The following is a 25,712-nucleotide window of genomic DNA, read 5'->3' on the forward strand; positions in this document are numbered from 1 at the left end:
CTAAAACTTACTAAAAACAAGCCAACATGAAGAAAAGTGGAGTTGAAAAGTAATCCAAGCCTTCGTTTTTAAAAGGATCCGAGGTCGGATCATTGTGAGTGAGCTCGGATCAAGAAGTTCGAATTTTTTTCTGATTGCAGAAGTGGATCCGAGGCCTCGGATCCATTGAATCTGCACTTATTGCAGAATTTTTGCAATTTTCAGTTTGACCTCAATTCTTCAAAATACACCCTAGATCATTTCTATGTCAAAATAAACCATTCGCGCACATGTAAAATGATCTAAACATGCATTCTAAACCTCTTTAATGCATCAAAAACCACAATTACTGAATTTGAGGTATTGAGATCTTTGATCAAACTTCGCCTTTTTCACCTCTTTTGGTCACTTTTCCAAAACCTACAAATGAAAAACAACAAAATTACTCAAACTTATGCTTTAAACATAAAATCACTCCAAAGTAACACTAACTTAAACAAGCATTGGGTTGCCTCCCAATAAGCGCTTCTTTAAAGTCAATAGCTTGACTATTTCTCCTCATTTTTCAAGGAGATTTAGTTAACGAATAATCCACCATTTTAGGCCGTAGTGGATCATTAAATGGTGACTTTATAGCCAAAGCCACATGATCTAATGATGTGAGAAATGAAAGTGACTTACCTATCCCAAGTGTTTCATAGATATTACCTTGAATATACACCACTTGAGAACTTACCAAAGGAAATGTCATGAGAGTATCTTGGGCAGGAATACCTTTAGAACCTATACTTTCACTGCACTCCTCAAGAGGGGTGAAAAATGAGTCATTAAAACTCACCTCTTGAGGCTCAAAGTTAGTTTCAAAGGTATTATCATGTGAAATGGATATTTGCTCATTGAAATATAATTGAGATTCATCATTTTCATCCAAATGCAATCCATTTTCACATACAACATTTCCACCATTCATGCTAGGATCATTTTGCAAATTATTAGAAGAAATAACTTCACACAATGCATTCAATTGCTCATGTATATCACCAAAGTGAGAAGCTAATTCATCTAACCTTTCCTCAATCCTATCAAAACGGTCGGAGGTTGCATTTGCTAGCTTTTCTATGGCTAAATCAAATTGATTAGAAAAATTTTCTACAGCTAGCTCCCAAGATGCATTAGAATCATTAGCTAATGGTTCACTTTCTAACTCCCAAGGTAGAGGTGCATTAGCTAACTTCACTATTGCCAACTCCCAAGATGGTTTTGATTCATATTGGACACTTTCAGGTTGGTAATCATAAAAATTTGGAGAGTCACTATATACACATTGATTTTCCCAACCATAAGCAGGAGACTTGCTCCAATTAGCACTATATTGATCAAAACAAGGATTGTAATGCTCTAATTCATCATAATAATCCACATTTTGTGCTTGCATACATGTATTAGTAGCATGATAACCTCCACACAAGTCACAAATCACATGATAAGAATTAAAAACATTAACATTCCTCCTCTGCTCAATTTCATGCATAATTGTGTCCATTTGAACTTGTAACATCATAACATCAAATTTAGTCTTTAAGCACCTTAAACCATCTTCAAAAGACATACATTCAGTAAATTCTTGGTTACCTCTATTGAAGGAGCTTTGCACTTGGTAACCATCCATTGCCAATCTTCCACTTCTCAAGCATTGTCCTCCAAATTCTGGTAGTGTAGAAGTAGTAATCTGATAGGGTCCCAACTTAGGCTTAAGAAGAGAAACGTGAAATACTGGATGTATTTTAGACCCAGGTGGAAGCTGACGGGTATTTTACATACGTGCAAGCTAAAAAATACCGAATTACACCCGTTCACTGCAAGTATACAGATCAACTAGTAGTTTAGGGTATATATCGGGTCGATCCCACAGGGAAGAGTGAACAATTACCGGTATTACTAAAGCTTCTCTATTATTTAGACTATCAATGAATTATAACAAATTTAACCTACTGAAATTATACAAAATAACAAATAAAAGCTCCTTGGGTTGTGGTATTCCTAACTACTCATGCAAGTGCTATATTTGGATCATTGAGTACTACATCTAGGCTAGTTATGGTGTAATTTCCTTATGCATTTGAATCCTACTTTCGTAGTGAATCAATTATACTTATAACTAATCCATACCTATTCTCATGGTTATGAAATTAGCTACAAGTTCATTTCTTCAATGAAATTACATGAAATGAATCACTAGAAACCACATAAGTGCACCTCTACTTTCGTGAGTGTACTCCCTATGTTTAGCACTTCTTGAACTAGTGTTAAATCTCAATTTTCATTGCAGAAACAACACCTTAGATAATCACAATCAATGGTACCAAATTAATCATGATTTAAAGAGCCAAAGTACTAAATAATTTGCTCAAATCATAGCAATCAAATAACCAAATAATAAACACTAACAATTATAGAAAGTTCAACCAAACCCAAGGTATAAACTTTAGAAACACATAATGAACACAAAATTCAGAACTTGTATATTAACTAAACTTGGAATCAAATACAAAAGATAAAGAATTTGGAAGGAATACAACCCTTGTCACATGAGCTGTCTTCCTTGCCTTCTTCATCCTCCATCTTCATCCTAATCTAGATAATAAACAAGAATGGAAAAGCTACACTACTCTATACTAAGCTAAACTAACACTAGGGAGATGAAAGAGCTACATTTCTGCAACTTCAAGCTTCTCCCGTAGCTCACTCTCTATTTTTCTACTATGAACTCCAATCCCCTTTCTTCTTGCAATGAATTTGGCTCTTTAATGATGAAAGGTGGTCAAGAAATGAGGATTACATCTCCCTTTTACAGCTGGGAATGTTTCTCACATGTATAGCATCACATGTGAGTTGGTGGGAGTGAAATTAAGTTTTACGCGTACAGAGCAGCCTTTTCTGACCGCCATCCGGCCAGAAATCCGGCCTTAAATCCGGCCAAATTCCGGTCGGATTGATACAGTGACCATTTGGTCACTTCTGGTTCAATTTCCAGCTCTGCTCTGATTTTGACTCAATTTCAACTGCATTTTTCTTGATGATAAAAGCTGATTTAGCTCTTAACCAAAACATGAAACTTGTAGCCCTATGAGTTAGCTTTCCAATGCATCAAGAATCACCTCATTTGGATCTGTGTAGGCTGAGAAATGACCGAAATACCCTTACCTGCTCATTGCCCTGTTCCACCTTCGACCAGTAGAAATTTGCTATTGTAATTCGGCATTTTGACCTGGAAAACCTTCAAACGGGATTTAGATGTCTTCACCAAAGTTGTAGATCTATCTCTTATCTTCAAATGGGTTCAAGAATCATCCCAATCCGATCATTGTAACTCAAGTTATAGCCGAAATACAAAAATGTGTCAAAACTGTCAAAATACACAAAATCCAAGTAAAAAGTGATAAAAACCTCATTTAATCACTTAAAAATATTTATTCACCAATTATAGCCAAAATGATTCATATTCTTCCAATAATATAACCAAAGTGACTAAAAATAATATAAAATGTCATACAATTATTATGTAAATTAGTCACTTATCAGAAGCCTGAGCTTGTATGCCACAACACTGATCTTCTCCATTATTTGAAAGGGTCCAAAAAATTTTGCAGTTAACTTGAGATTTTTCCTGAGTGCCACAGTCTGCTGCCTATAAGGCTGCAACTTCAGGAAGACCCAATCCCCCACCTCAAATTCCCTTTCTGTTCTATGTTTGTCAACAAACAACTTCATCCTATTTTGAGCCTGATGCAGATGCTCTTTGATTCTCTGAAGCATTTGAGCTCTGGTTTGCAGCATGTTGTGAGCTGCTGGGATAATTGTGTCATGGTAGGGGCCTATGGGTAGTGACAGGGGCTTGTAACCGTATAAAGCTTCAAATGGCGACACCCCTAAGCTGGTGTGATATGCAGTATTATACCAAAGTTCTGCTAAGCTGAGCCAATGACTCCACTGAGTTGGACTCTCACTGGTCATACATCTCAAATAGGTCTCTAAACACTGATTTAACCTCTCACTCTGACCATCAGTCTCAGGATGGTAAGAAGAACTATAGTGCAGCTCAGTTCCAGCCATCCTAAATAACTCCTGCCAAAATTTCTGGTGAATACTTTGTCTCTGTCTATTATGATGGATTCTGGTAACCCATGGAGTTTGTAGACATGATCCAGGAAGACCTGTGCCACTTGAGCAGCTGAGAATGGGTGGGAAAGTGGCATGAAATGGCCAAACTTTGTCAGCCTATCTATGGCCACCAGAATAGTGTCAAATCCCCTAGAGCAAGGTAGCTTTTCAATAAAGTCCATAGTGATATGCGACCAAGTTTGGGTAGGAATTGGTAGTGGCTGCAGTAATCCTGGATAGGGGACCCTTTCACTTTTGTTCCTTTGACAAACTTCACATTCCTGTATGAATTGTATGATCTCCTTCTTCATCCCTGGCCAGTGAAATATGCTTTGCACCCTCTGTATACATGCCCTCTGGCCAGAATGGCCTCCAATAGGGGATTCATGCAGAGCTTTGATTATTTTCTGCTTAATTCCCCTGCTATTCCCTACAAACAGCTTCCCTTTATACCTGAGTATCCCTTGGTTGAGCTGAAAATCAGAGTCCTGTGGTGTAGGATCTAGAAGCAGTTGACTCATTAATTCCCTGCACTGTGTGTCTTCAAAGTAACTGTCCTGCAACTCTTGCATCCAAAGAGGTTGAACCCCAGTAATGGCCATCAACTGTTGTGGTTCAGGTTGTAGTTGCCCCGTGGTCCTTCTAGATAAGACATTAGCAATAGTGTTTTCTGAACCCTTCTTATACTGAATCTCATAGTCCAAGCCTAGCAGCTTTGTTAACCATTTATACTGAGCAGTAGTGGTCAATCTTTATTCTAGCAAAAATTTCAATGACTTGTGATCTGTTCTGATGATGAAATGGTTCCCTACTAGATAATGCTTCCACTTGGTCACTGCAAATACTAATGCCACCAGCTCCTTCTCATAGACAGATAATCCCATGTTCTTGAGGGAGAATGCTTTGCTGATGAACGCTATAGGATAGCCCTCCTATAAGAGTACAGCTCCCATGCCTTGCCCACTTGCATCAGTTTCCACCACAAAGGGAATACCAAAGTTGGGTAGCCTTAGCACTGGAGCACTAATTATGGCCTGCTTAAGGCAATTGAAAGCCTTGTAAGATTCTACATTCCTGTCATAGGCATCCTTCTTCAGCAGGTTTGTTAATGGCTTACTGATTGTCCCATAGCCTTTTATGAAACGTCTGTAGTAGCCTGTGAGGCCTAGGAATCCCCTAAGTTCTTTAATATTTTTAGGAATAGGCCATGACTGTATGCACTCCACCTTACTCATGTCCATACTTACTCCTATCCTGGACACTACATGCCCCAAATACTCCACTTCTTGCTGGGCAAAAGAGCACTTGGATAATTTGGCATACAATTAGTTATGTTGAAGCACCTCCAGTACTTGTTTTAGGTGCTCCTTATGAAGATCCAGGGTAGCACTGTAGACCAAAATGTCATCAAAGAAGACCAGAACATACTTCCTTAAGAATGGTTCAAAAACCTGATTCATCAATGCCTGGAATGTTGCTGGTGCATTCGTGAGCCCAAATGGCATCACTAGGAACTCATAGTGTCCTTGATGAGTCTGAAAGGCTGTTTTGTGTGTATCTGCCAGCTTAACCCTGATCTGGTGGTAACCTGATCTGAGGTCAATTTTGGAGAAGAACTTGGCTCCATAGAGCTCATCCAGTAGCTCATCAATGTTGGGAATAGGATATCTGTCGTTGACTGTCAGGTCATTGAGATGCCTGTAATCCACACAAAAACGCCAAGTGTTATCCTTTTTCTTGACCAACAGCACAGGTGAAGCATAAGGACTATTGCTTGGCTTGATGATTCCAGACTTCAACATATCTGCTATTTGCTTTTCAATCTCTGCTTTCTGTGAATGAGGGTATCTATATGGTCTTATTTTAAAGGCTTGTGCTCCTGGTTTTAGGGGAATCTAATGATCCAATGGCCTGTTGGGGGGCAACTGAGTAGGCTCCTGAAATACTTCTGAAAATTGCTGCAAAACTGCAGTGATTGATTCTGGAACCCTTGGCTTCCTTGTGTCCTGTTCTTCATTTTGTGCTGAAACAGCACAACATCTCTTTTTCTCCTGCAGAAAGCCTCTGAGATCCTTCCTCCTAATAAGTTCCATGGTTGCATCATTAACTGCTCCATGCAATGTGACCACCTCTCCTTGATGGAACATGGAGATTTTTAGCTGATGAAAGTCAAAAGTGATGGGGCTGTAATTGTGCATCCAGTCTACCCCCAAAATAATATCCCAATCTCCTAGTTCCATGATCCTGAGGTCAAAGCAAAACTTATTATTCTGAACATTCCACAAGACCTTTGGACACTGAGCTCCACTGGTTACCAAGCTCCCATCCCCCATTGTGACCGTGAAAGGCTTGACATATTCGAAGGGAATGCCTTGTGCAGACACCAGCTTGTGGTGGATGTAGCTGTCACTGCTACCTGTATCCACCAAAATTTTGACAGGTTCCCCTGCCATCCGTCCTTGCAACATGATAGTATTTCGTCTGAGTGAGTCTTATAGAGCATTGAGTGAAATTTCAATTGGTTCTCCTGGATTCCCAGTCAGCTCATCCTGTTCCCCTTGAGCATCCTGGAATTCATTGTCCTCCTCCTCTTCATACAACATAAGGTTCAAGTGCTTCATCCTGCACTGATGTCCTACCCCAAATTTCTCCCCACACTTAAAGCACAGTCCATTACTCCTTCTGAACTGCAGTTCCTGTGGGGATAGCCTCTTAAATTCTGGACTCTTGTCTGGATTTTTGGGAGCTACCCTAGGTATGTTGTTCTGTGGTAGCTTGTGAGTACTGACTCCTCCATTGGCAGAGGTTGGATGCCTGTACATCCCAAACTTGGGTTCAGCCATCACCTTGTTGCCATCCTTGACTGTCCTGCCTTGTAACCTGAGAGCCTGTTCCTGCAAATGAGCTACCTCCATAACTCCAGAAAGAGTATTTGGCTTGAGCATTCTCACCATAGGTTTAATCTTCTCCTCGAGACCACTGGTGAAACTGGAAATGAAGTATTCCTCACTAAGGCTTGGATTCTGAATCAGCATTAATGTTTTTAACTCCTCAAACTTTTCCTGGTAGACCTCTACTGTACTCATCTGCTGCAGTTTGTTGAACTCCTCTACAATATCTCTACAGCATGTTCCTTTGAATCTTTGACAGAGCAGCTCCCCAAATTCCCCCATGTTAGCCTTGGTTTTTCTAATTTGATTCCCTGGAACCAATTATCAGCTCTACTTTCTAAAAACATCTCTACTACCAGCAATTTATGTTCCTCGGTTACCTTATTCAACAAGAAGTACTTGTTACATTTTCTGATCCATTCCCTAGAATTTTCCCCACTGAACATATGTAACTCAATCTTTGGAGGATTATAGCCAGGAATCTTACCCAAGAACTCGCAACTCCTAACTTCCTCATCTGCTCCCAAGTTCAGCCTCTGGTGTATGGGAGGTGTGGGTAGTAATGGTGTACGATCTCTGCCAGTTTTGCCTTCTTCTTCTGCACTCTTCTCCCTGCTCAGTAGTGTCTTCATCATTGAACTGAGTGCCTCAAACTTCTGATCCATGCCTAGCGCGATCGTATCCAATCTTTTGTCCCTGCCTGCCATTTCTTCCTTTACTTGTAGCTGTATGTTCTTCATATCCTCCATAACTTCCTGCAATTTGAGTTCTTGCTTCCGGAGATGGTCTTCTAAGGTTTTGAAGCGTGTACTCTCTGCCATTGATTGATCTCTGAGCTGCCGAAGGATCGTCAGCTCTGATACCAATTTGTCAGGCTCTTCCAAGGTAGAATTGAGGAGGAAGTGTGGCCAGCAGATTCAAGGGAGATTTGAATGAATGAAGAACAGAAAGGGAGGAGAGAGAGAGAGAGAGAGAGAGAGAGAGAGAGAGAGAGGAAGAATAAGAATTCGGGAGAAAATTGTGATTGTATTACTTGTTATCCAATCCATTACATTGTCCTGGATTTATACAATTCCAATGATGGATCTGAATCCAATTGACACAGAATTTCCGTGCAATGATCTGATGCTAACAAATTCAGTTATAATTAACTTTTAACAGCTTTTGGCTCCATAAGCTAATTACACTAACACCCCTAAAACTTTTGCTCCAATTGCAATTACGTCCCTGCTCCTAACAGACTATCAATGCCGTGCCCACACTTAACACAACACAGGTCTTCTGGTCATAATTTCTCGCGCTCAGTCACAAGACGTGCCCGCGGCCTACAACACGAAAGTCTTCAGCCACAAAAACTTGGCCCATTGGATGCTCATCAACTTGAATTAGATTAAAGATAGTTCCAACGTTGTCTAACTCATCTTTTTAGAACCAAAGCTAGAATTGTCTCGCAAAGTAACCATTTGAACTCTTTGAGCATGGGTTCTCATGACTAAACTAATTAGAACTAGAAGTTGTTCATAAATGCATTCTCAACTAGCTTGGATGGCAGCCGGATTCATATCATTGGTTCCTAATATTTAATTCAAAATAAGTTTAGACCTCAAAATTTGATTTTATGCAAATTTAGAATAACTAGCAAAAAATAACAATAATCAACTGTCAAAATCAAATTGGCATTAGTCAAAAGTTTTGACTTTGCATTTTTTTGTTCATAATATTTGGAATTTCAACCAATATAGTCCCTTAGTTTCTAATAAGCATAGTTATATTTTTAGAATTGAATTATGTATATGATAGATATATTCCTAAATCCTTATAAAAAAAATCATAACAATCCTCGATTCTAAAAGCGACTCTTTGTTAAATAAGTTGCAACCAAATAAGGATATACAGATAATATACAAAATAAAAATTAGTGGCAAAAGAGGAGAACTCTGATGTTGATACATAAATCCTTTTTAACTACTACACAAATTTTGAAGTACTTATAGATGTAGGTTTCAAATGGTTATAGCTAAAATTATGGTTACAATAACTAAGGCATAGTAGCAATACAAAGTGCTTTTACGGATATTTTTAAAAAAATTATTTTATTTTATTTTCTTTCCTTCCCATTAAAACCTAATGTTCCAATGATAAAACATTGGAGTAATTATTTTGATGGTCATGCGTATTGATAATTTTATTGAATAATCCAAATAATTCTATACAATACCTATTTAATTTGAAACTTAATTGATTACCTATTGAAATGCAAAAATAAAAAAAAATTAAATAAAAAGTCTATTAGATTATCAACTTAATTTACATAAAGTATATATTGTTCATATTTTAAAGGGATATTTAATTGAGTTTTTAAAATCAATATGAGTTTTTAATAATTTACATAAAGTATATATTGTTCGTACTTTAAAGAGATACCTATATCAAAAAATGATACTGTAACTCATGATCAATTAAATATTATGGTGAAAAATAATAAATACATATAGTATGCCCAATTTGAGACCAACTATAAATGCAAATGAGAGGAAAGGCTAAAGAAACGAGTCTTATGGATAACTGAAATAAAGAAAAGAAGAACAAGAAGTTTAATTAAATTTCTCGTGCATATATATAGCATTTTCAATCTAACTAGTATCTCATTCTAGCTTTAAACCTCTATAATTATTATTTGAAACTTAAGAAACTATAATGATTCACTATCCAAATAATTGAGCCAAAAATGCACGTTCAAAATTCTTGACTAACAAAAATTGATTTTGACTATTAGGATTGTCAAATTGATGTCATTGGTCCTAAATTTGTATAAAATCAGAAATTTCAGGAATCAAAATTGCTTTGATCTAAATATTATGAACTAGTTTAGCATATGGGTTAAATATTAGAGAACTAGTTTAGCATATGGGTTAAATATTAGAGACCAAAAATGCATTTCTATCTTACCAAAAGACTTGTTTTTACTTTTGGTTTCCATCAACATGAATGGTCACGACATGTCACACCCTATGACTAACTTTCTTCTATTTTAGCTATATTTTTGGGACCGTAGACAAGAATGTCTGAGATTTTTTTTCTTTTCACCAGTAAAGGAAAATAGATTTTTTTGAAACAAAAACAACTTTTATTAGAGATAGATGCGTAATCTATTATTTTCTGTATGCAAAATTGCGCAATTTTAAAGTTAGATGTTTAGGCAAGAAAGCATTCCTTGGTGATTGCTTGCAAGGTACTGGTATGAATTAAGTGGCAAGACAAAGAATTTTGGACTATCCAGATTCTTGATATTAAGTCTTTCAGGATATGATTAATACTTTTATAGGGTTATATACACAAAATAAGTTTTATATGGTGCTTGTAGTTCTAATGCGAACAATCACCAATTATTGAATTTTTGTTTTCTTTTGGAACAAATAAATTAAAAAGAAGGTTACCCCATTTAAGTTATTTTTTTTTTGTAATTTTTTTAATCTCTTCCCCCGTCCCCAATTCCCTCCCACCCCAATTAATTAGTCAAGAGATCGATCCCTTGATCAGTCAACGAGAAAGGGCTTTAACCCCCTTTCCCTAGCCATCATCCCAAGAGCTGGTGGTTCATTTAAGTTACTCCCTCCGTCCCACTTTGATAGTTCTGTTTTCCTTTTTCGTCTGTCCCAAATTGTAGTCCACTTTCCAATTGAAGAATGTAGTTGTATTTTAATTTTTCTAAAATACCCTTATTCAATATAAGTTGTTGTTACTATAAACCTACCTCATTTAATGAGAGTTGATTCTTTTTTTTACCATTAATTCAAGTTCCCATAAATGTTGTACCATATTTAATGTGAGGGTATTTTAGGAAAATAACAATCTAAATTTACTTTTCTAACAAAGTTAACTATTTTTTCTTAAACTGTGTGAAAAAAGAAACAGACTATCAAAGTGGGACGGAGGGAATATTAATTATGATACACTATAAACCCAACAAGAACTGCTAACGCAATATTTGAACCTAAGCTTCTCTTACGCAAATTATACGAATCTTACAAATGTAGCTGTGCTTGTTAGCTACTAAGATTTTATAAAAACTACAAAGAGTAGAAGTTCTAAAGTGAAAAGAATTTTGGGTCTACTGATTATCCATTCGACATATGTCTTTCGAATATTTGAATAACGTAAGAAAGGACTCCTCAAAATAAAGGATTATTTGAACAAGGAAATGGAATTTGAAATTAGGGTTAATTCCAATAAATTCCTCAAAAAATACCCTTTCCTGACCTTGCCACCCACAATGGGACTGATTTTCACAAATGAGGAAAAAATACAGGAGGATGGCCCGAGGGGGGGTTGAAAGATCAGGAACCTTTTGATTCTATGTGGATTGATGGAATTGATACTGATACTAAGGGAAGGAATGTAGGGGATAAGGGGAGTGATCCTGTGTTAGTACAACAGGAGCTGAATGGTAGTATAGAGTTAAGAGGGAGGAAGTATAAGGGGAGTAAAGGGTGGAAGAAGTTAGTTCGGGAGGTAAGTAGAAGAATCCCTCTAGGGGATAAGAATGGGGGTATGGTCATAGCTAATGAAGGGGGTAAAAGGAAGCTGAGTGAGAGTGTGGATAAGGAAAATATTAGTGAAAAAGGGGACAGCCAGAAGAGAGGCAAGACTGTGTGTAGTATGGTTGGGGTGGAGCTAGCATCTGAGGTGGTGGAGTCCTACCTTAATGGGGCTCCCAGGTCCCAATGAGAGCTCTGGTGTGGAACTGTCGAGGTGTTGAGAGCCCCTTGACAGTTCCCCAGATAGAGGAGAGTGTCAAACTCCACTCCCCTGAGTTGATTTTCTTATCAGAAACAAAAAATAAAAAAGAAGTTATGAATAAGGTGAGACTAAAGTTAAGATATGATAGTATGGTTGTGGTGGATCCAATTGGTATAGCTGGTGGGATGGCTATGATGTGGAGAAATGATTTGAAGGTCTGTCAGATTCTTTGTACTGACTTTACCATTGAAGTTTTGCTAGAAAGGACTGGTGCTAGAGACAGGTGGTAGCTGATTTGTTTGTATGCTAGTAGTGAGGATCTGATCAGAGAGAAACAGTGGAGGATCATAGAAGAGAGGATGAGTGGATGGGGTCAGAAATGGGTGTTGGCAGGGGACATGAATGATATTCTGTCTAATGATGAGAAGTGGGGGGGTAGTAGGAGGCCTGATAGTAGTTTTCAGATTTTTAGGGACTTTGTAAACACTAATCAGCTGGTTGACATTGGTTTTGAAGGGATACCATGGACATGGTCAAATAATTGGGAGGAAGGGAGGGAAGTTAAGGAACGTTTGGATAGAATTCTAAGCAGTAAACAGTGGAGAAGTGAGCATGAGAAGGCTAAGTGCTTACATATACAAAATAATGCTTCTGATCATGTTATGCTGCTACTAGACACTGAACCAAAGGGTAGGAAATGGAAAAGGAGGTTCTATTTTGATAGAAATTGGATCGATAATAAGGAAGTGGGAGAGATTGTTTCTAAGGAATGGGAGAAACAGCAGGAGGGATCTAGATTTTTTAAACTGCATCAAAAAATTAGGAATTGCAGAGTTGCTCTTTTGAACTGGAATAAACAAAAGGGTAAAAATGCAAAAAAAGAGATTGTAGAGCTGAAACAGAAGATCATAGAGGCTAATGAAGATGGTCAAACCAATAAGACTGGGAGAGTGAGAGAACTTAAGAAGAAACTGGAAGAGGCCTATAGGAGGGAGGAGGTGTTCTGGCAGCAGAAGGCTAGAGTCAAATGGCTGAAGGATGGTGATAAGAATACTAAATTTTTCCATGCTAGTGTTACCGAGAGGAGGAGAAGGAATAATATATCAGGTTTGCAGAGAGGAGATGGGTCTTGATGTGTTTCTGAGCCAGATATTGAGGAAGAAATCAATGGATACTTTCAGGATCTGCTTACTTCTAGTGATCCCCAGCAGTTTGAGCCAGTACTGAGTGGGATCCCTCAGGTGATCACAGACCAAATGAATGCTATGCTGGTTAGACCTGTATCAGAAATAGAAGTCAGAAAAGCTGTTTTTTCTTTGCAACCCAACAAAGCTCCTGGACCTGATGGCATGACTCTTGCTTTCTTCCAGCAGTACTGGAGTGTACTCAAAAATGATTTAGTAAGTGTCATTTCTAGTTTCTTTCATTCTGGGCATTTACTGAAGGCTGTCAATGAAACTATTATAACTCTCATTCCTAAAATTGAGTCTCCAGTTTCTGTTTCTCAGTTTAGACCCATTAACTTGTGTAATGTAGTCTATAGGATAATCTCTAAAATCTTGGTCAATAGACTTAAGCCTCTCCTAAAACACTGTGTTAGCCAAAACCAGTCAGCTTTTATTCTAGGTAGACAAATCATTGATAATGTTGTTATTGCACATGAATTCATCCATTGTTTGAATAATAGAAGATGTGGATCAAACGCTTTCATGGCTCTGAAGCTTGATATGGCCAAAGCCTATGATAGAGTGGAATGGAGTTTTGTGCAAAAAGTAATGGAGAAAATGGGTTTTTGTCAAAAGTGGAGGAACTGGATTTGGAAGTGCATGTCTTCTGTTGTGTACTCTTTTAATTTGAATAGGGAAAAAAGAGGTTTGGTTACACCTACAAGAGGCATTAGACAAGGAGTCCCCCTGTCTCCTTACATCTTTTTACTAGTCTCTGAGGGACTGTCAAGTTTGTTTAAGAGAGCCATGACTAACCATGACATCTCTGGACTTAAGATTGCTAGGCAGAGTCCAGCTTTGTCTCATCTCTTTTTTGTAGATGATACTTTGGTGTCCTGCAGAGCTAATAAGGAGGAGGCTGCTCATGTGATGAATTTGTTGAAGTTGTATGGGGAAGCCTCAGGACAGGCCATAAATGCTGAAAAGTCCTCAGTGTTCTTTAGCAAGAATACTGGGAATTCAGTAAAGGGTGAAATTCTAAATATCTTGGGAGGTATGAAGGAGGCTAAGCAAAGTAAGTATCTAGGCTTACCAATGGTTATTGGAAGACCAAAGAGGCAAGTCTTTAACTACATCAGGGAGAGGGTCAGCAACAGGTTGGGGGGATGGAAGGAGAGGCTGCTGAGTAATGCTGGTAAGGAGGTGCTTCTAAAATCTGTGATACTAGCTCTTCCTGCATATGCTATGAGCTGCTGCAAACTGCCAAAAGGATTATGTAGGGATATTTGTAAGGAAATGGCTAGGTTTTGGTGGGGTGATAGGGAGGAAAATAGGAAAATCCATTGGATGGAGTGGAGGAGGTTGTCTGAGGTGAAAGGGAAAGGAGGGTTGGGGTTTAGAGATCTCCAAACAATTTAATACTGCTATGCTTGCTAAGCAGCTCTGGAGAGTTTTGACAAGGCCCAACCTGTTAGTCAGCAAGATTGTTAGGGGGAGGTACTTTAGAGGGGCTTCCATTTGGAACATGAGAAGTCATGCAGGGGATTCCTGGATATGGAAAAGTATCCTGAGCTCAAGGGAGGTGTTAGCAGCAGGGGTACGGAAAAGAGTGGGAAATGGTCAGCAGATTAGGATATGGAAGGACAGGTGGTTGCTGGACTTGGAAGATGGAAAAATAAGATCAAAAAAGCCTCAGCATTGTAGTATACAGAAAGTTCATGAGCTGATTTCTGAGGGAAGGTGGAATGAGGACTTAATGAGGAACCTGTTTGAGGAAGAGGACTGCCAAAGGATACTTAATGTTCCAATAAGTGCTTTTGGGGGTAAGGATAGACTGGTTTGGATGCTGTCTAAATCAGGTGAGTACACTGTGAAGTCTGGATATGTGGTGGCAAAAGAGATACAGGACAAGGGTAGAAAGGACAGTCTACAGCAAGGAAGCAGCAGCAGGAACGAAGCAAATTCAGGGGTGTGGAAGTTTCTTTGGGGTCTAAACATTAAGCATAAGCTCAAGCATTTTATTTGGAAATGTCTTCAGCGTATATTGCCCGTAAATGAAACAATTAGGAGGAGAATTGGACAAGGTAATGACAGGTGCTGTATTTGTGGAGAAGGGACAGAAACTATGGAGCATATGTTCTTTTTCTGTAAGCATGCTGAGCTGATATGGAATGCTGCTCCAATTAACTGGGATGGTTTGAGGGACTACAGGCATAACTTTTGGCTGTGGTGGAGTGGTCTGATGGAGGCAAAGGCTAGGAAGGAAGGTAGGGAGCATATTGAGCTGACTATTAATGTATTGTGGCAGATTTGGAAATCTAGGAATCATACACGGTTTAATAGAGAGGGCAGATGTCCAGGTATAACAGCAAATAAGGCTGTGCAAGAATGGTTAGAGTTCCAGGTAGCTAACTTGGCAATAAGAGATGAGGAAGCAGTTGGGAGGGGATCAGAAGACAGGATGTTTAACTGGCAGCCACCATCAGGAAGTTTCTTATGTTTAAATACTGATGCAGCAATTAGAAAGAATGAAGCTAAGGTAGGATGGGGAGTTGTGGCTAGATGCAGTAAAGGAAAGTTAAGAGGTGCTTGGGCTGGTTGTGAAGACAGAAAGGGAATCCCTGCTGTTGAAGAGGCTATGGCAATCCGGAAAGCTCTGATTTTTGCCAAGAGGAATGGCTGGATGAACATTATCATCCAATCTGATTGTAAGGGAATTGTTGACCAGATCAGGGAGGGGAACCTGAATGATCATTTAGCAGGAGCTGTCCTCTTTGACATAGAGGTACTTAGCAAAGGTTTTAGTTCCTGTTTTTTCTCTTTTATTAAGAGGGAAGGGAATTCTGTGTCACATCAGTTGGCAAAATTTGCCTTAAACTTAGTTTCTGAGATAACTTGGATTGATTCATTTCCAAATTGGCTGAGTAGTTTAGCCAAAAATGATGTAGGAGCCTTTGCTCCAGACTTGTAATCCTTTGATGAAGTAATGAAAGTTTCTATCGTTTGGCAAAAAAAAAAGACCTTGCCACCCTGAAGATTCAATTGCACGAGACCACTCTCTATGCTATCCAAAAATTCCCAATCAGTTGTAGTTGGGTCGGGTAGCCCAATTTATAGCTGATCCAGTCATGTGCACCGAAATTGATTGACTTCCAGATATAAGAGCAGGGGCAAAGAGTTTGCAAAAATTGCCTACATCGGAAAACATACCGCTAATGTCTGAGAATGCTGAATTAGAGAGGGAAAATGAAATGTTAAAAACAACTTTGGCGAGGCATGGACTTGGCGAAGTGCCAAAAAAAAAAACACCATTGCCAATTTGGAATCAGATTTGCAAAATGTTAGTGGTATAGAGGGGCAATTGAAAATGGGATTAATTTGGTTATTTTGCATAATCATATGAGGTGCACATTGCTTGATTAGCCACAAATTGTGATGCCCAACCCAAGTGCGCTTCTTTAAAAATTGAAAAAAAAAAAAAAAAAAAAACCAAAGAGAGAGAGAAAGGATAAATAGTAGTTTTCCACTTACCCTCCTTAATGACTCAAACCCGTGACATGTCGATTTCAGGTGAAACGTCTTACCAACTAACCTGCATTTCAACTAACCCAAGTGTACTTAGATTGGAAATTTGTCAATAGCATGGGATTGGGGGAGGGGGGTTATTGTAATTAACCCTTGAAATTATAGAAATAAAAAAAGATAGCATAAAATTTAGTGTATTTATGTTCCTTTTTTTTAGATTTCCAAAATAATATACAGAATTTGGTAGAATAGTAAGATTTATTAATAAGCTCTATCATGGTTGCTAAAAACAATTAACCTTTAATTAAAGATTAGCTTACAGTACTGCCCTCAAAGTTGATGGTAATTGCACCTCTTTTTTCTTTGCCTGTGTATTACAATCCTCTTTATACACGCTCTACCAAGTCAGTGAATAAAAACATAAATCACTAATTTTTTTTTTCTCGTGGTGTGAAATTACTAAAGTTAAGTGCTAAAATATAAGCTATATCTTAAGTGATAAATTATTAACCAAGGAAAAAGTTCAAGCATTTGTAATCTTGACCTTTTGCAGGAATATGTAGCATCAGATTATGAAGGATGGTATTGTAAGTATACCATTTGTTATCGATTTAGTAGAGTTAGCAAGCAGAATATATTTAGGATCTAAGCCTCTGCAATTACTAATGGCAAATGCATTGTACAATGTAAACATTAACACACCAACTATGAGCGAAAATAGAATTGATGTTGGCACTAAAACAAGCAAAAACACAACTAATTTTGTTACTAAAATGCCCAAAACTTAATGGCAACTACCAATTTCAAATTTATTCACCTCCCATCATAAATTGTTCTATGCAATCACAGTTGTAATTATAGGGCAAATTTATTGGTCTAGAGCAATTACTTGGTAGGCCTAGTATTTGCTCCAAAATCAATAAAAGAGTTCCACGTGAACATATAAGGGTCTCACTTGATTCCATTTAACTAGAGGTGTCAAAATAGATGATTCGAACGGGTTTGAATGAGTCATAATTGGTTAATGAATATAATTGAGTTAATCCATTTAATAAATTGATCAAAATGAGTCAAACCATTTATATCATTTAAGAAATAGATATAAATATATCCAATTATCCATTTATGACTCACTTGAAATTCTACTTTTTTTCCACATATTCGACAAAAAATGATGACACTCTTGTGTTATTAAATTAGTAAAAAATTCAAATTTATCTAATTAACATCCACTAAAAATTGAGTTTAAATGTATGATTATTTTTATTTGAATATAAATGAATATGTCAAATCAACCCACTAACCACTAATTAAATGAGTTTAATTACACACCCATTTAAATATATTCAAAGTTTATTGCATACCTAAATCCACTTGCTAGTGGATGGGTTTAAGCGACTCAATATATCTACATTTAACATGCCAAATAAACCCTACTTAACATGTGAATAAACAAGTCTTTATATATCTACATAGAACTGATCTATTAGTCCTAAATCGACTAATAGACATGTCAAGTAGTTGATCCAAACCCACATAATAACATGCATCGTATGCCCTCAATGTTTCAATTTTACAGAATTGTTAAAGGAAGAAACCCTTTTTTTTTATGATGATGATGATGAACATTAACCTCAAGGGTTTCGAAGCCTAGATACTAAACAAAATTTACAGATATACACAAGGAGTAGAATTACAAAACCTACCGAGTCTGTAGGATTAACAAATGCCTTCTTTCTTTTCCCTCTGGTTGGGGAGTTAGGGTTATGGGATTGGGGTTTACAACTAGCTAGCCTAACAAATAAGAATAACCTATGTCACAAACCAAAATCATGGACAAGGCATCGCAACCATTATCCTGTGTTACCACTTGAACAAACGAATACCATTGCAGCTTTCCACAGCCTGCTCATCTGTGGAATCTGATCCACTTCCTACTGTTTCATCTGAGCTATGATCCGAGCGAAGTTGTATCCTATCGGCATTTTTGATGATCCAATCAGTGAATTCTGGAGAAGATGCCAACTCGGCCAGACCTTGACGAGTAGATTCTTGAGTGAAATCCTCCCACTCTTGCTTTGTATATTTCTTTCTGTTAGGTGTTTCGTGAAAGGTAGAATAGTGATCCTGCCAATTTCTTGTCCCTCTGCGGGCAGATGGTGAATAATAACCCTGCTGGGTTCTTGTAACCCGTTGAAGTGGTGATTGCAAGCCTGCAAACAAATTGTATTCATGAAAACAGAAATCACCAATAAAGACAGTCTTATTATTTCTACCGGTAGGAAGGTGAAGAGTAAATATACCTTTAACAGGAGAGCCTGGAAATGAACCTTTTGGGCTATTCCAAAGAGTACTATGATGATTCTTCTTCCCTGGCCTGCTGTAAAATTCAGCATGTTTATGTTTAACATTTGCTTGTCCAGATCTCCATGCCCAAAGGCTCCCATCTAGAGAAAATGGCAGATCCCTGCACAAAATAACAGGAAAAAGAAAATCAATTTTCTATCTCCATGTACAAATGATAAGTAGAAAGGATACTGGAAAATCACCAAAATCAGGAAACAAATTCTATAAACTAAGAATCCTGTTCTTCAACAAGTCCAAGGAGAGGAAACCAAGGAAGAAAAAAAAAAAATTTTTTTGGGGTGGCGGTGGTTTGTGGGGTCAGTGATGGATTTACTCTTGGAAACGAGAAAGAGAAGCAGAAATCCTAGAGCAACCATCAGACAAGATCTTCCATTCTTGGTTCCCCAGCAAGGGAAGTACTCCTCTCACCTACCTCTCTGACCCTCCACCCATTTACACTTCTTATTCTAAAATAGCTATAATCAAGAGCAGGCACCAAATAACCAACCCAAATACAGTACACTACTACTTCAACACTCGCCTATAAACTTTGACACCACTTCTGAATATTTCACAACATGACTCTGAACTATTAAGGGTTGTATAACCCATGGTTCAAAAAATTAGGTGAAGGATGTCCCAATTTTTTTTTAAAATGGGGCAACACAATGGTTTACAATACTATGCAAAGGAAGATGAACAGACAAAGATATATGAGCTTACTCAAGGTCATTCCACCTCATCGATGTAAATCCAAAGCACATCACCAGACAAGAAATTAGCACTGCTGCAGCCAAAAGAATATCAAGAGTGCTCTGCAAGCAAGAAAGATTTTTAGTACCCAGAATCATTTTAGACGACAATTTGAGTAATCTACAATATCCAAGTCTACAAGCACAACACTTCAAACATGTACAAGGTAAACAAGTCACTAAAATGCAGGATGAGATGGGAAAATCATATTTTATTTGAGAAACTAAATTATATGGGCAAGAAACCAAAGCACCCAAATATTATTAGCTGATAATGAGAAACTTAATCAGTGAACTACAAAACCCCACTTTCTAAACAGTCAACTACAACAGCTTTCTCCATGCTGAATCCTTTCAAGGATAGGAAATTGATAATAAACTATTGAAGTTTGAAGAGTCCTATGTTATACATGCCGGAAAGCAAATTCAAGATTGGTGAAGGTGACCAATATATGGAAGGATGGTGATAATTGATTGACAATCTATGTGACACTAGTACAGCCAATCATTAGGAGCATTCCGGTCCCAGGAAAATATAATGACCAAAGAACACCAGCAGCTTCACATCATTTTGAATAAAAGTATCGACAAACCAATCAGCATAGAAACAATATAAGAATCACCATAGTTACAAAGAAAGACCTGGAAAATAAAAGTGACTGCAACTATTCGTATTGCCCATTTCACAAATTGAGCGATGCCAACATCAACACTGCCGTCTTCCGCAATGACGAACTTCCGAACAAGCCAATATCCTAGAGCAGCTCCAGCAAGGGTAATTCCAACTAGCAGGAAAACAGAGACCTGACAGAAAATAAAATGAAAACAAAAAACATAGATGAGGACAAGAAATAACCATTATAAAACTTTAAAACCAGGAATGGACTTGTAGCCAGTAGTTGATAATACACAGTACAATAGTCTATGGACTTTTCAATTCCAAGCATGATATCCATAGGGGAAGGGGCTTTCCGGGTAATGGCAACAACAGAAGACAGGCTAAGGAGTTGGAATTCCTAGTGACCTGAAAGGCCGCAAAACCACTATGACATAAGAAATTCAGGGCGCAAATTCCTTAGGACGAGAGAAGTACAGATCAGTGAATAAAAGCAAAGGACAACAAGGATTAGCCAAATTTGAATTGCCCTAGATTGTGTTTTTCTCTAAATTGATTCCCTAGTTCAAGCTATAACCAGAAAATGAAGGTATGCTAGGAAGGTGTCTTGTTGAGTCTCCTACAAGATATAATTGTACATCTACAAAAGATGAGAAACTTGTAGAACAAACCAATGAAAAACATTGAATGACAATCTGCGCATTTAAGTCTTGTCATTGTATATCAAGAGAACTAAAGGCAATATCCATGATGTTCTTATTCTACAGACTGGAAGCTGAGAAAGCACTTACAGGATTGTACATCTCTTCACTGAGACCAAAATTGATTAGGATTGAATTGACCAACATAGAGAAGTGTCGCAACAAAAATGATCCTGCTCCAAGCTAAACGTTTACAAGAAAGGCATTGAAAGTTAGTTGATCAGCAAATCTGCTTGTACATAAGATTTCACCAAACTGCACTGTCAAAAAAAAGAAGACTGCCCCAGTATAAGCAAAGAAGGCTTTTCCAAGAACTAACCACTGAACCATATATGGTTAGGTAAAAGATGTTTTTCCTGGCCGTTGGTAATAACTTCATTCCCTGTATCAATCATGTGAAGCAAAAACAATGAGAAACATTTATTGTCAATCAAATAAAACTCAGAAAGATGACAAAGCAAAACAGACAGAAAAAATAAATGTTCTATAAGATAGAAACAATTATTCTAGCTTCAAATGTCAACATATAGAAACCATGAATTTTAGCACAATTTTTTTAAAGAATGTTCTCATTCATATCTTCCAATAAGAATATCACCATATGAAAAAGGATGCATGTGATCAAAAGCAGATCCAAAAGTTGCAAGAACGATGTTATGTTGTAAAAAATACTACATTTGCTACCTCAATCCTTGAGTGCAGATTAAGATCATCATGATCAGAGATTATCCAAATAGAGTAATAGCTCTCAGGAATGCAACCAAGATGCTATTCCACTGAGCCACCCCATAAGAACAATAGTAAAGAATTCTTTAACTACAGGACGAGTCCCAGCTACATTTTGCATTTAAACAAATATGACAGCTGCATACAAATGCAAGTTGTGTTGCATCAAAATTCTATATTTATTATGCAATAATGATGCCTAAAAGACAAAGAAAAATTAAATGCTAATAAACTACTTCCATAGTTCCATACATGTTTACAGCTAAAATGACAGAAGTACCTAAAGATCAAACTTTTAGGATCAGGGTGGTTGAACTGGACAAATACCCGCATTTAATGGCTAAAATTGATAAAAATACCAAAACAGGATCTTGGCCATGGTCCGGACGAATTGATCAAGGAACTAAGTTCATTATAGGTGGGACAAAGATGTGATGAAAGCTGAAGCTTTTATGTGTAACATTTTTGGAGGGATAAACATCCTATTCATTGATAGTACAATAACTCATTGAAGAGTCCATCTAAGTGCTTTTTATCAACTCATATTTATGGTTCTTTGTTCTTTTTATTCTTTGCTATATTTTGATTTGTGAAGGCATTTCATTCCTTTTTCCCTTTTTTCTCTTACCTATTTTTCCAGTGTTTTTTGCTTTTGCAGGAATCTGAATCTATAAAAGGAGTTAATTTCCTAATGGGTAATCTTAGGATCTTTATCGATTTGGATGAATAAAATTGGTGTCTTTTTCACAATTTAGAAATAAGTATCTGAAATTTATAGTATTTATGGCAACTGTAAATCCTAGTCTAGGAAAGAAAAGATCTAGAAGACTAAGGTATATCCCTTCCTACAGGAAGAGATTTGTGTTAAAAAATTTCATGCATATTTCAATCTTCTGTTGGGATTACTGATGCAGTTTAGCCTGTAGCTGAGATGTCTAAGGGCTTCCTGAAAAATTTTCAAGCTCCAATAAACATTTCTTCCTCGTCTTTCAATTAAAACTACAGTTATACCATAAGTTCCATTGCCAAAAACATGCAGTAAGCCATAAAATGATAGCACACAAATGCAGCAGCACATCAGAAGCTCATTGCTGCATCAGGTAGCCCTTATATGATTCCAATATGTCGGACTCGCGATAACCGCACAAAAAAAAAATAGCTTAATTATCAGATGAGCTTTGTGCAAACTACAGGATAATTTGCCTTAATGCATCTAAAATGCAAGTCATATTGCATCTCCATGGAGTGTCAGAACATTAATGACCTTTTCAGACATCATCAGTCTTATGTTGATGTTTCCCATTGTTTTCAAGAACTAATAAGCCAGTTGATTTACATGCAAATGTTAAATGTTCTAATTCTTCCATTACTTTGCACAACTACCATATTCAGTTAGAGGGGAAATTTAACTGGATAATCCTGGTTTTCCTTCCTTTGGAGTTAACTCTTATTTGTAAAGTAGTTATATTCGTTCATTGTTACTTAACTGTTATGGATGCCCCCTCTTTTTCAAAAAAAAAAAAATTATTACTAAAATTTTATGGGTGGCGTTGTCTTCCGTATACAGGGTTTGCCAGAAAAACAACAACAACAACAACAACAACAACAATAATAATAATAATAATAATAATAATAATAAATAAATAAATAAAGTCATTTAAAGTGCAGTGCGAAAATCTCAAATCCTTCTTTTCTCCAAAAAAGTTCCAGGCATATTCTAGCAATGCAAATATTACTGGGGGTGGGGGTGGGGGTGGGGGGGAGGTGGGTGGCACACTTCAAACCATCCCTTCCACCACCCATTCCAGTGAGAGAAATGCTAAAAACTTAAAACAAGACCTATATGGCAGACAAAGTTTGCAGCTATCTAATACAGTGGTCCCACTGCCTCAAAAGCTTCCAACTCTTGTTTAACATCACCTTATAAACTCATTAAACTCCTTTCATCCCAATTTCAGTTACCTAAGCCATCTTTATCAAGAAAAAACTGTTGAAGTCTTAGCAACATAAATATTAAGCAAAATAGGAAGCAATACCAAGTATATCTTGAGCCATATATCGGCCAGTCAAATTGGTTGAAACAAATACATTGACTTCAGAGGCTTACCAAAATACTCACTCTAATTAATACAAAAGAATATGATTGAATAATTGCTACCTATAAGTATTTCATAAAATGGTGGTGAAATCTGCAAATGAAGAATCAAGCTTGTACTCATTTAAGTATCACACCAAAACTAAGTATATTACCTGAAACAGAAGGATTATAATGACAAGGCATATTCCAATTGCCATTGAACTGCTATAGTAAAATGGAACCCAACTGCTTACAATGGGTGCCAACAACAATAACATGATACCCAAAGCCAGAAAAATCAACCGCCATCCTTGAAATTCTGTAGCACAACCAGAACAAGAACAGGAGTGAAGAAGAATCCCACAAATCCAATCACTTTAAAGGTTAAAAAAGGGAAAGAGATGAAAGCCTTCATTTACCTTCTTCTACTGTAACTGTGACAGAACCAGAAAGATCGCCAACAAATTTTACATCAATGTATCGATCCTCATAAGGTGATGCAACTGAGACCAATATTCCCTTTGTCACACTTTTCCAGTCATCCTTTTCACACTGACACAGTCCCAGCGACGAATTCCTGCAAATTCCAGTTTAGAAACCAAAACCCAAAAACAAAATAAAAATAAAAAGACCATGCCAAAATTTCAGAATTCGACTCACTTTTGAAAGCAAATTTGGATCTTATTGTGCAATCTTTCCGGGATTACCACGGAAGGCGTCACGGTCACTCGATATGCACTCGAATACTTCCCAAGCTTCAATCTAGATATACCAGCCACTTGAACCCTTTCGCACAATGCTGCATCTTTAGATAACCCACTCACCACAGGCAACCTAGGAGCAACATCTACAGCTGGATTTTCCACATCAATGCCTGCAAAAGTATGACCAAAATAACCATAAAATCCGCACAAAAAACCCAACCAGGACAAAAATTCCTAGTATAATCCACAAACCCTAAAATATTAATGAAATTGCCACCCTGACAACAAAAACAGTTAATGGAACTTTGTAAATAAAGCACGAAGCTTTGGTATTAAGGAACACTCCCGACAAACAAGAAATGCATACATTTATTCAAGTGAACCCTAGCTGAAGAAATTAAACAATAGTAAGCTCAATGAATGAAATTAAGTAATTAAGTAAGTAAAACCCTAGTGATTAAGTTTGATTGCAGTTAATTATTAAAATTATAGCAAAAAGGGCACAGTTTTTGAATGATAAGAGGTAAAAATGGAGGAGGGAAGAGTACCTTTGAGAGCCATAACTTGGGGGGCGAGTGAGAAGAGGGAGAAGAGGAGAGACAGGGAGAAAAACGCCATGGGAAGAAGAGTGGAAGAAGCAGAAGAGAGGCCCATTTTAAAGAATCGCTCTCTCTCTCTTCTCTCTGTATTTGCCTGAGGGGGGACAGAGAGAGGGAAAATGGGCGGGCTTGGCGTGGAGGAGAAGAATAGAAGGAAAAATAGAAAAAATAAATAAGAATACTAGAAATTAAAGGGAAATTTTGATTGTTTATATGGGTACAATTGCAGATGTAAAGGCGGCAAGTTTGGACCGGGGCAGTAGTGGCATTTCGGGGTGTGAACCGCGTAAAGAAACGATGAAAGACAAATGTTGAACTCGCTTTTTGGGGTTAGAATTCTGGCTGATTACACGTTGCCCCCACTAAACACTCTGGGGATTGTGACACTTCTTAAAGGGAAAACAGCCAATTTCGTTCTTAAACATTTTTTCGTTGGTGTCGATTGAGCCGTTAACTTTTATTTCTAGATAATTTGATACATGAATTTATTTTGCTGTCACAATTAAGAACATCTGTGGCGACAACACCACCTGGAACAGATCTAGTCCCTAATTGACCAACTAAACAGGAGTATTTTGAAAATGTCACTTACAAAATTGTAATAAATCAAGTAAATCATGTAAAAAATTACAAGATTAAACTTTAAAAAAAATTTTATCTGGCAATCTTTTACATAATTTATAAGTTTTATCTGATAAATTTTTACACGATTTTATTGTTTTATTACAA

The 25,712-nt window shown here is 37.3% G+C and overlaps 1 protein-coding gene across 1 annotated transcript; it reads right to left on the reverse strand.

Annotated features, from left to right (window-relative positions):
* Positions 1 to 17,984: 17,984 nt before the first annotated feature.
* Positions 17,985 to 25,112, reverse strand: LOC113775251. The gene is made up of 10 exons (XM_027320042.1): positions 24,933 to 25,112; positions 24,341 to 24,554; positions 24,100 to 24,257; positions 23,854 to 23,999; positions 21,197 to 21,259; positions 20,968 to 21,060; positions 20,203 to 20,364; positions 19,532 to 19,623; positions 18,766 to 18,929; positions 17,985 to 18,675 (listed from the first exon to the last, which is right to left on the reverse strand). Exons 1-10 carry the CDS (start codon positions 25,036 to 25,038, stop codon positions 18,326 to 18,328), a joined length of 1,548 nt encoding a protein of 515 aa, XP_027175843.1. The 5' UTR covers positions 25,039 to 25,112; the 3' UTR covers positions 17,985 to 18,325.
* Positions 25,113 to 25,712: the final 600 nt, after the last annotated feature.

Source organism: Coffea eugenioides, chromosome 6, assembly GCF_003713205.1.
Source record: "Coffea eugenioides isolate CCC68of chromosome 6, Ceug_1.0, whole genome shotgun sequence".
Lineage (NCBI taxonomy): Eukaryota > Viridiplantae > Streptophyta > Magnoliopsida > Gentianales > Rubiaceae > Coffea > Coffea eugenioides.

Bases quoted from the DNA above. Each gene is read 5' to 3' on its own strand.
- LOC113775251 (XM_027320042.1), bottom strand. From the start codon at position 25,038: ATGGGCCTCTCTTCTGCTTCTTCCACTCTTCTTCCCATGGCGTTTTTC. The intron at 21,260-23,853 runs GTAATATACTTA...TGATTGATACAG, and splicing joins TTATAATCCTTCTGTTTCAG to GGAATGAAGTTATTACCAAC. The intron at 18,676-18,765 runs GTATATTTACTC...ATTTGTTTGCAG, and splicing joins TCCAGGCTCTCCTGTTAAAG to GCTTGCAATCACCACTTCAA.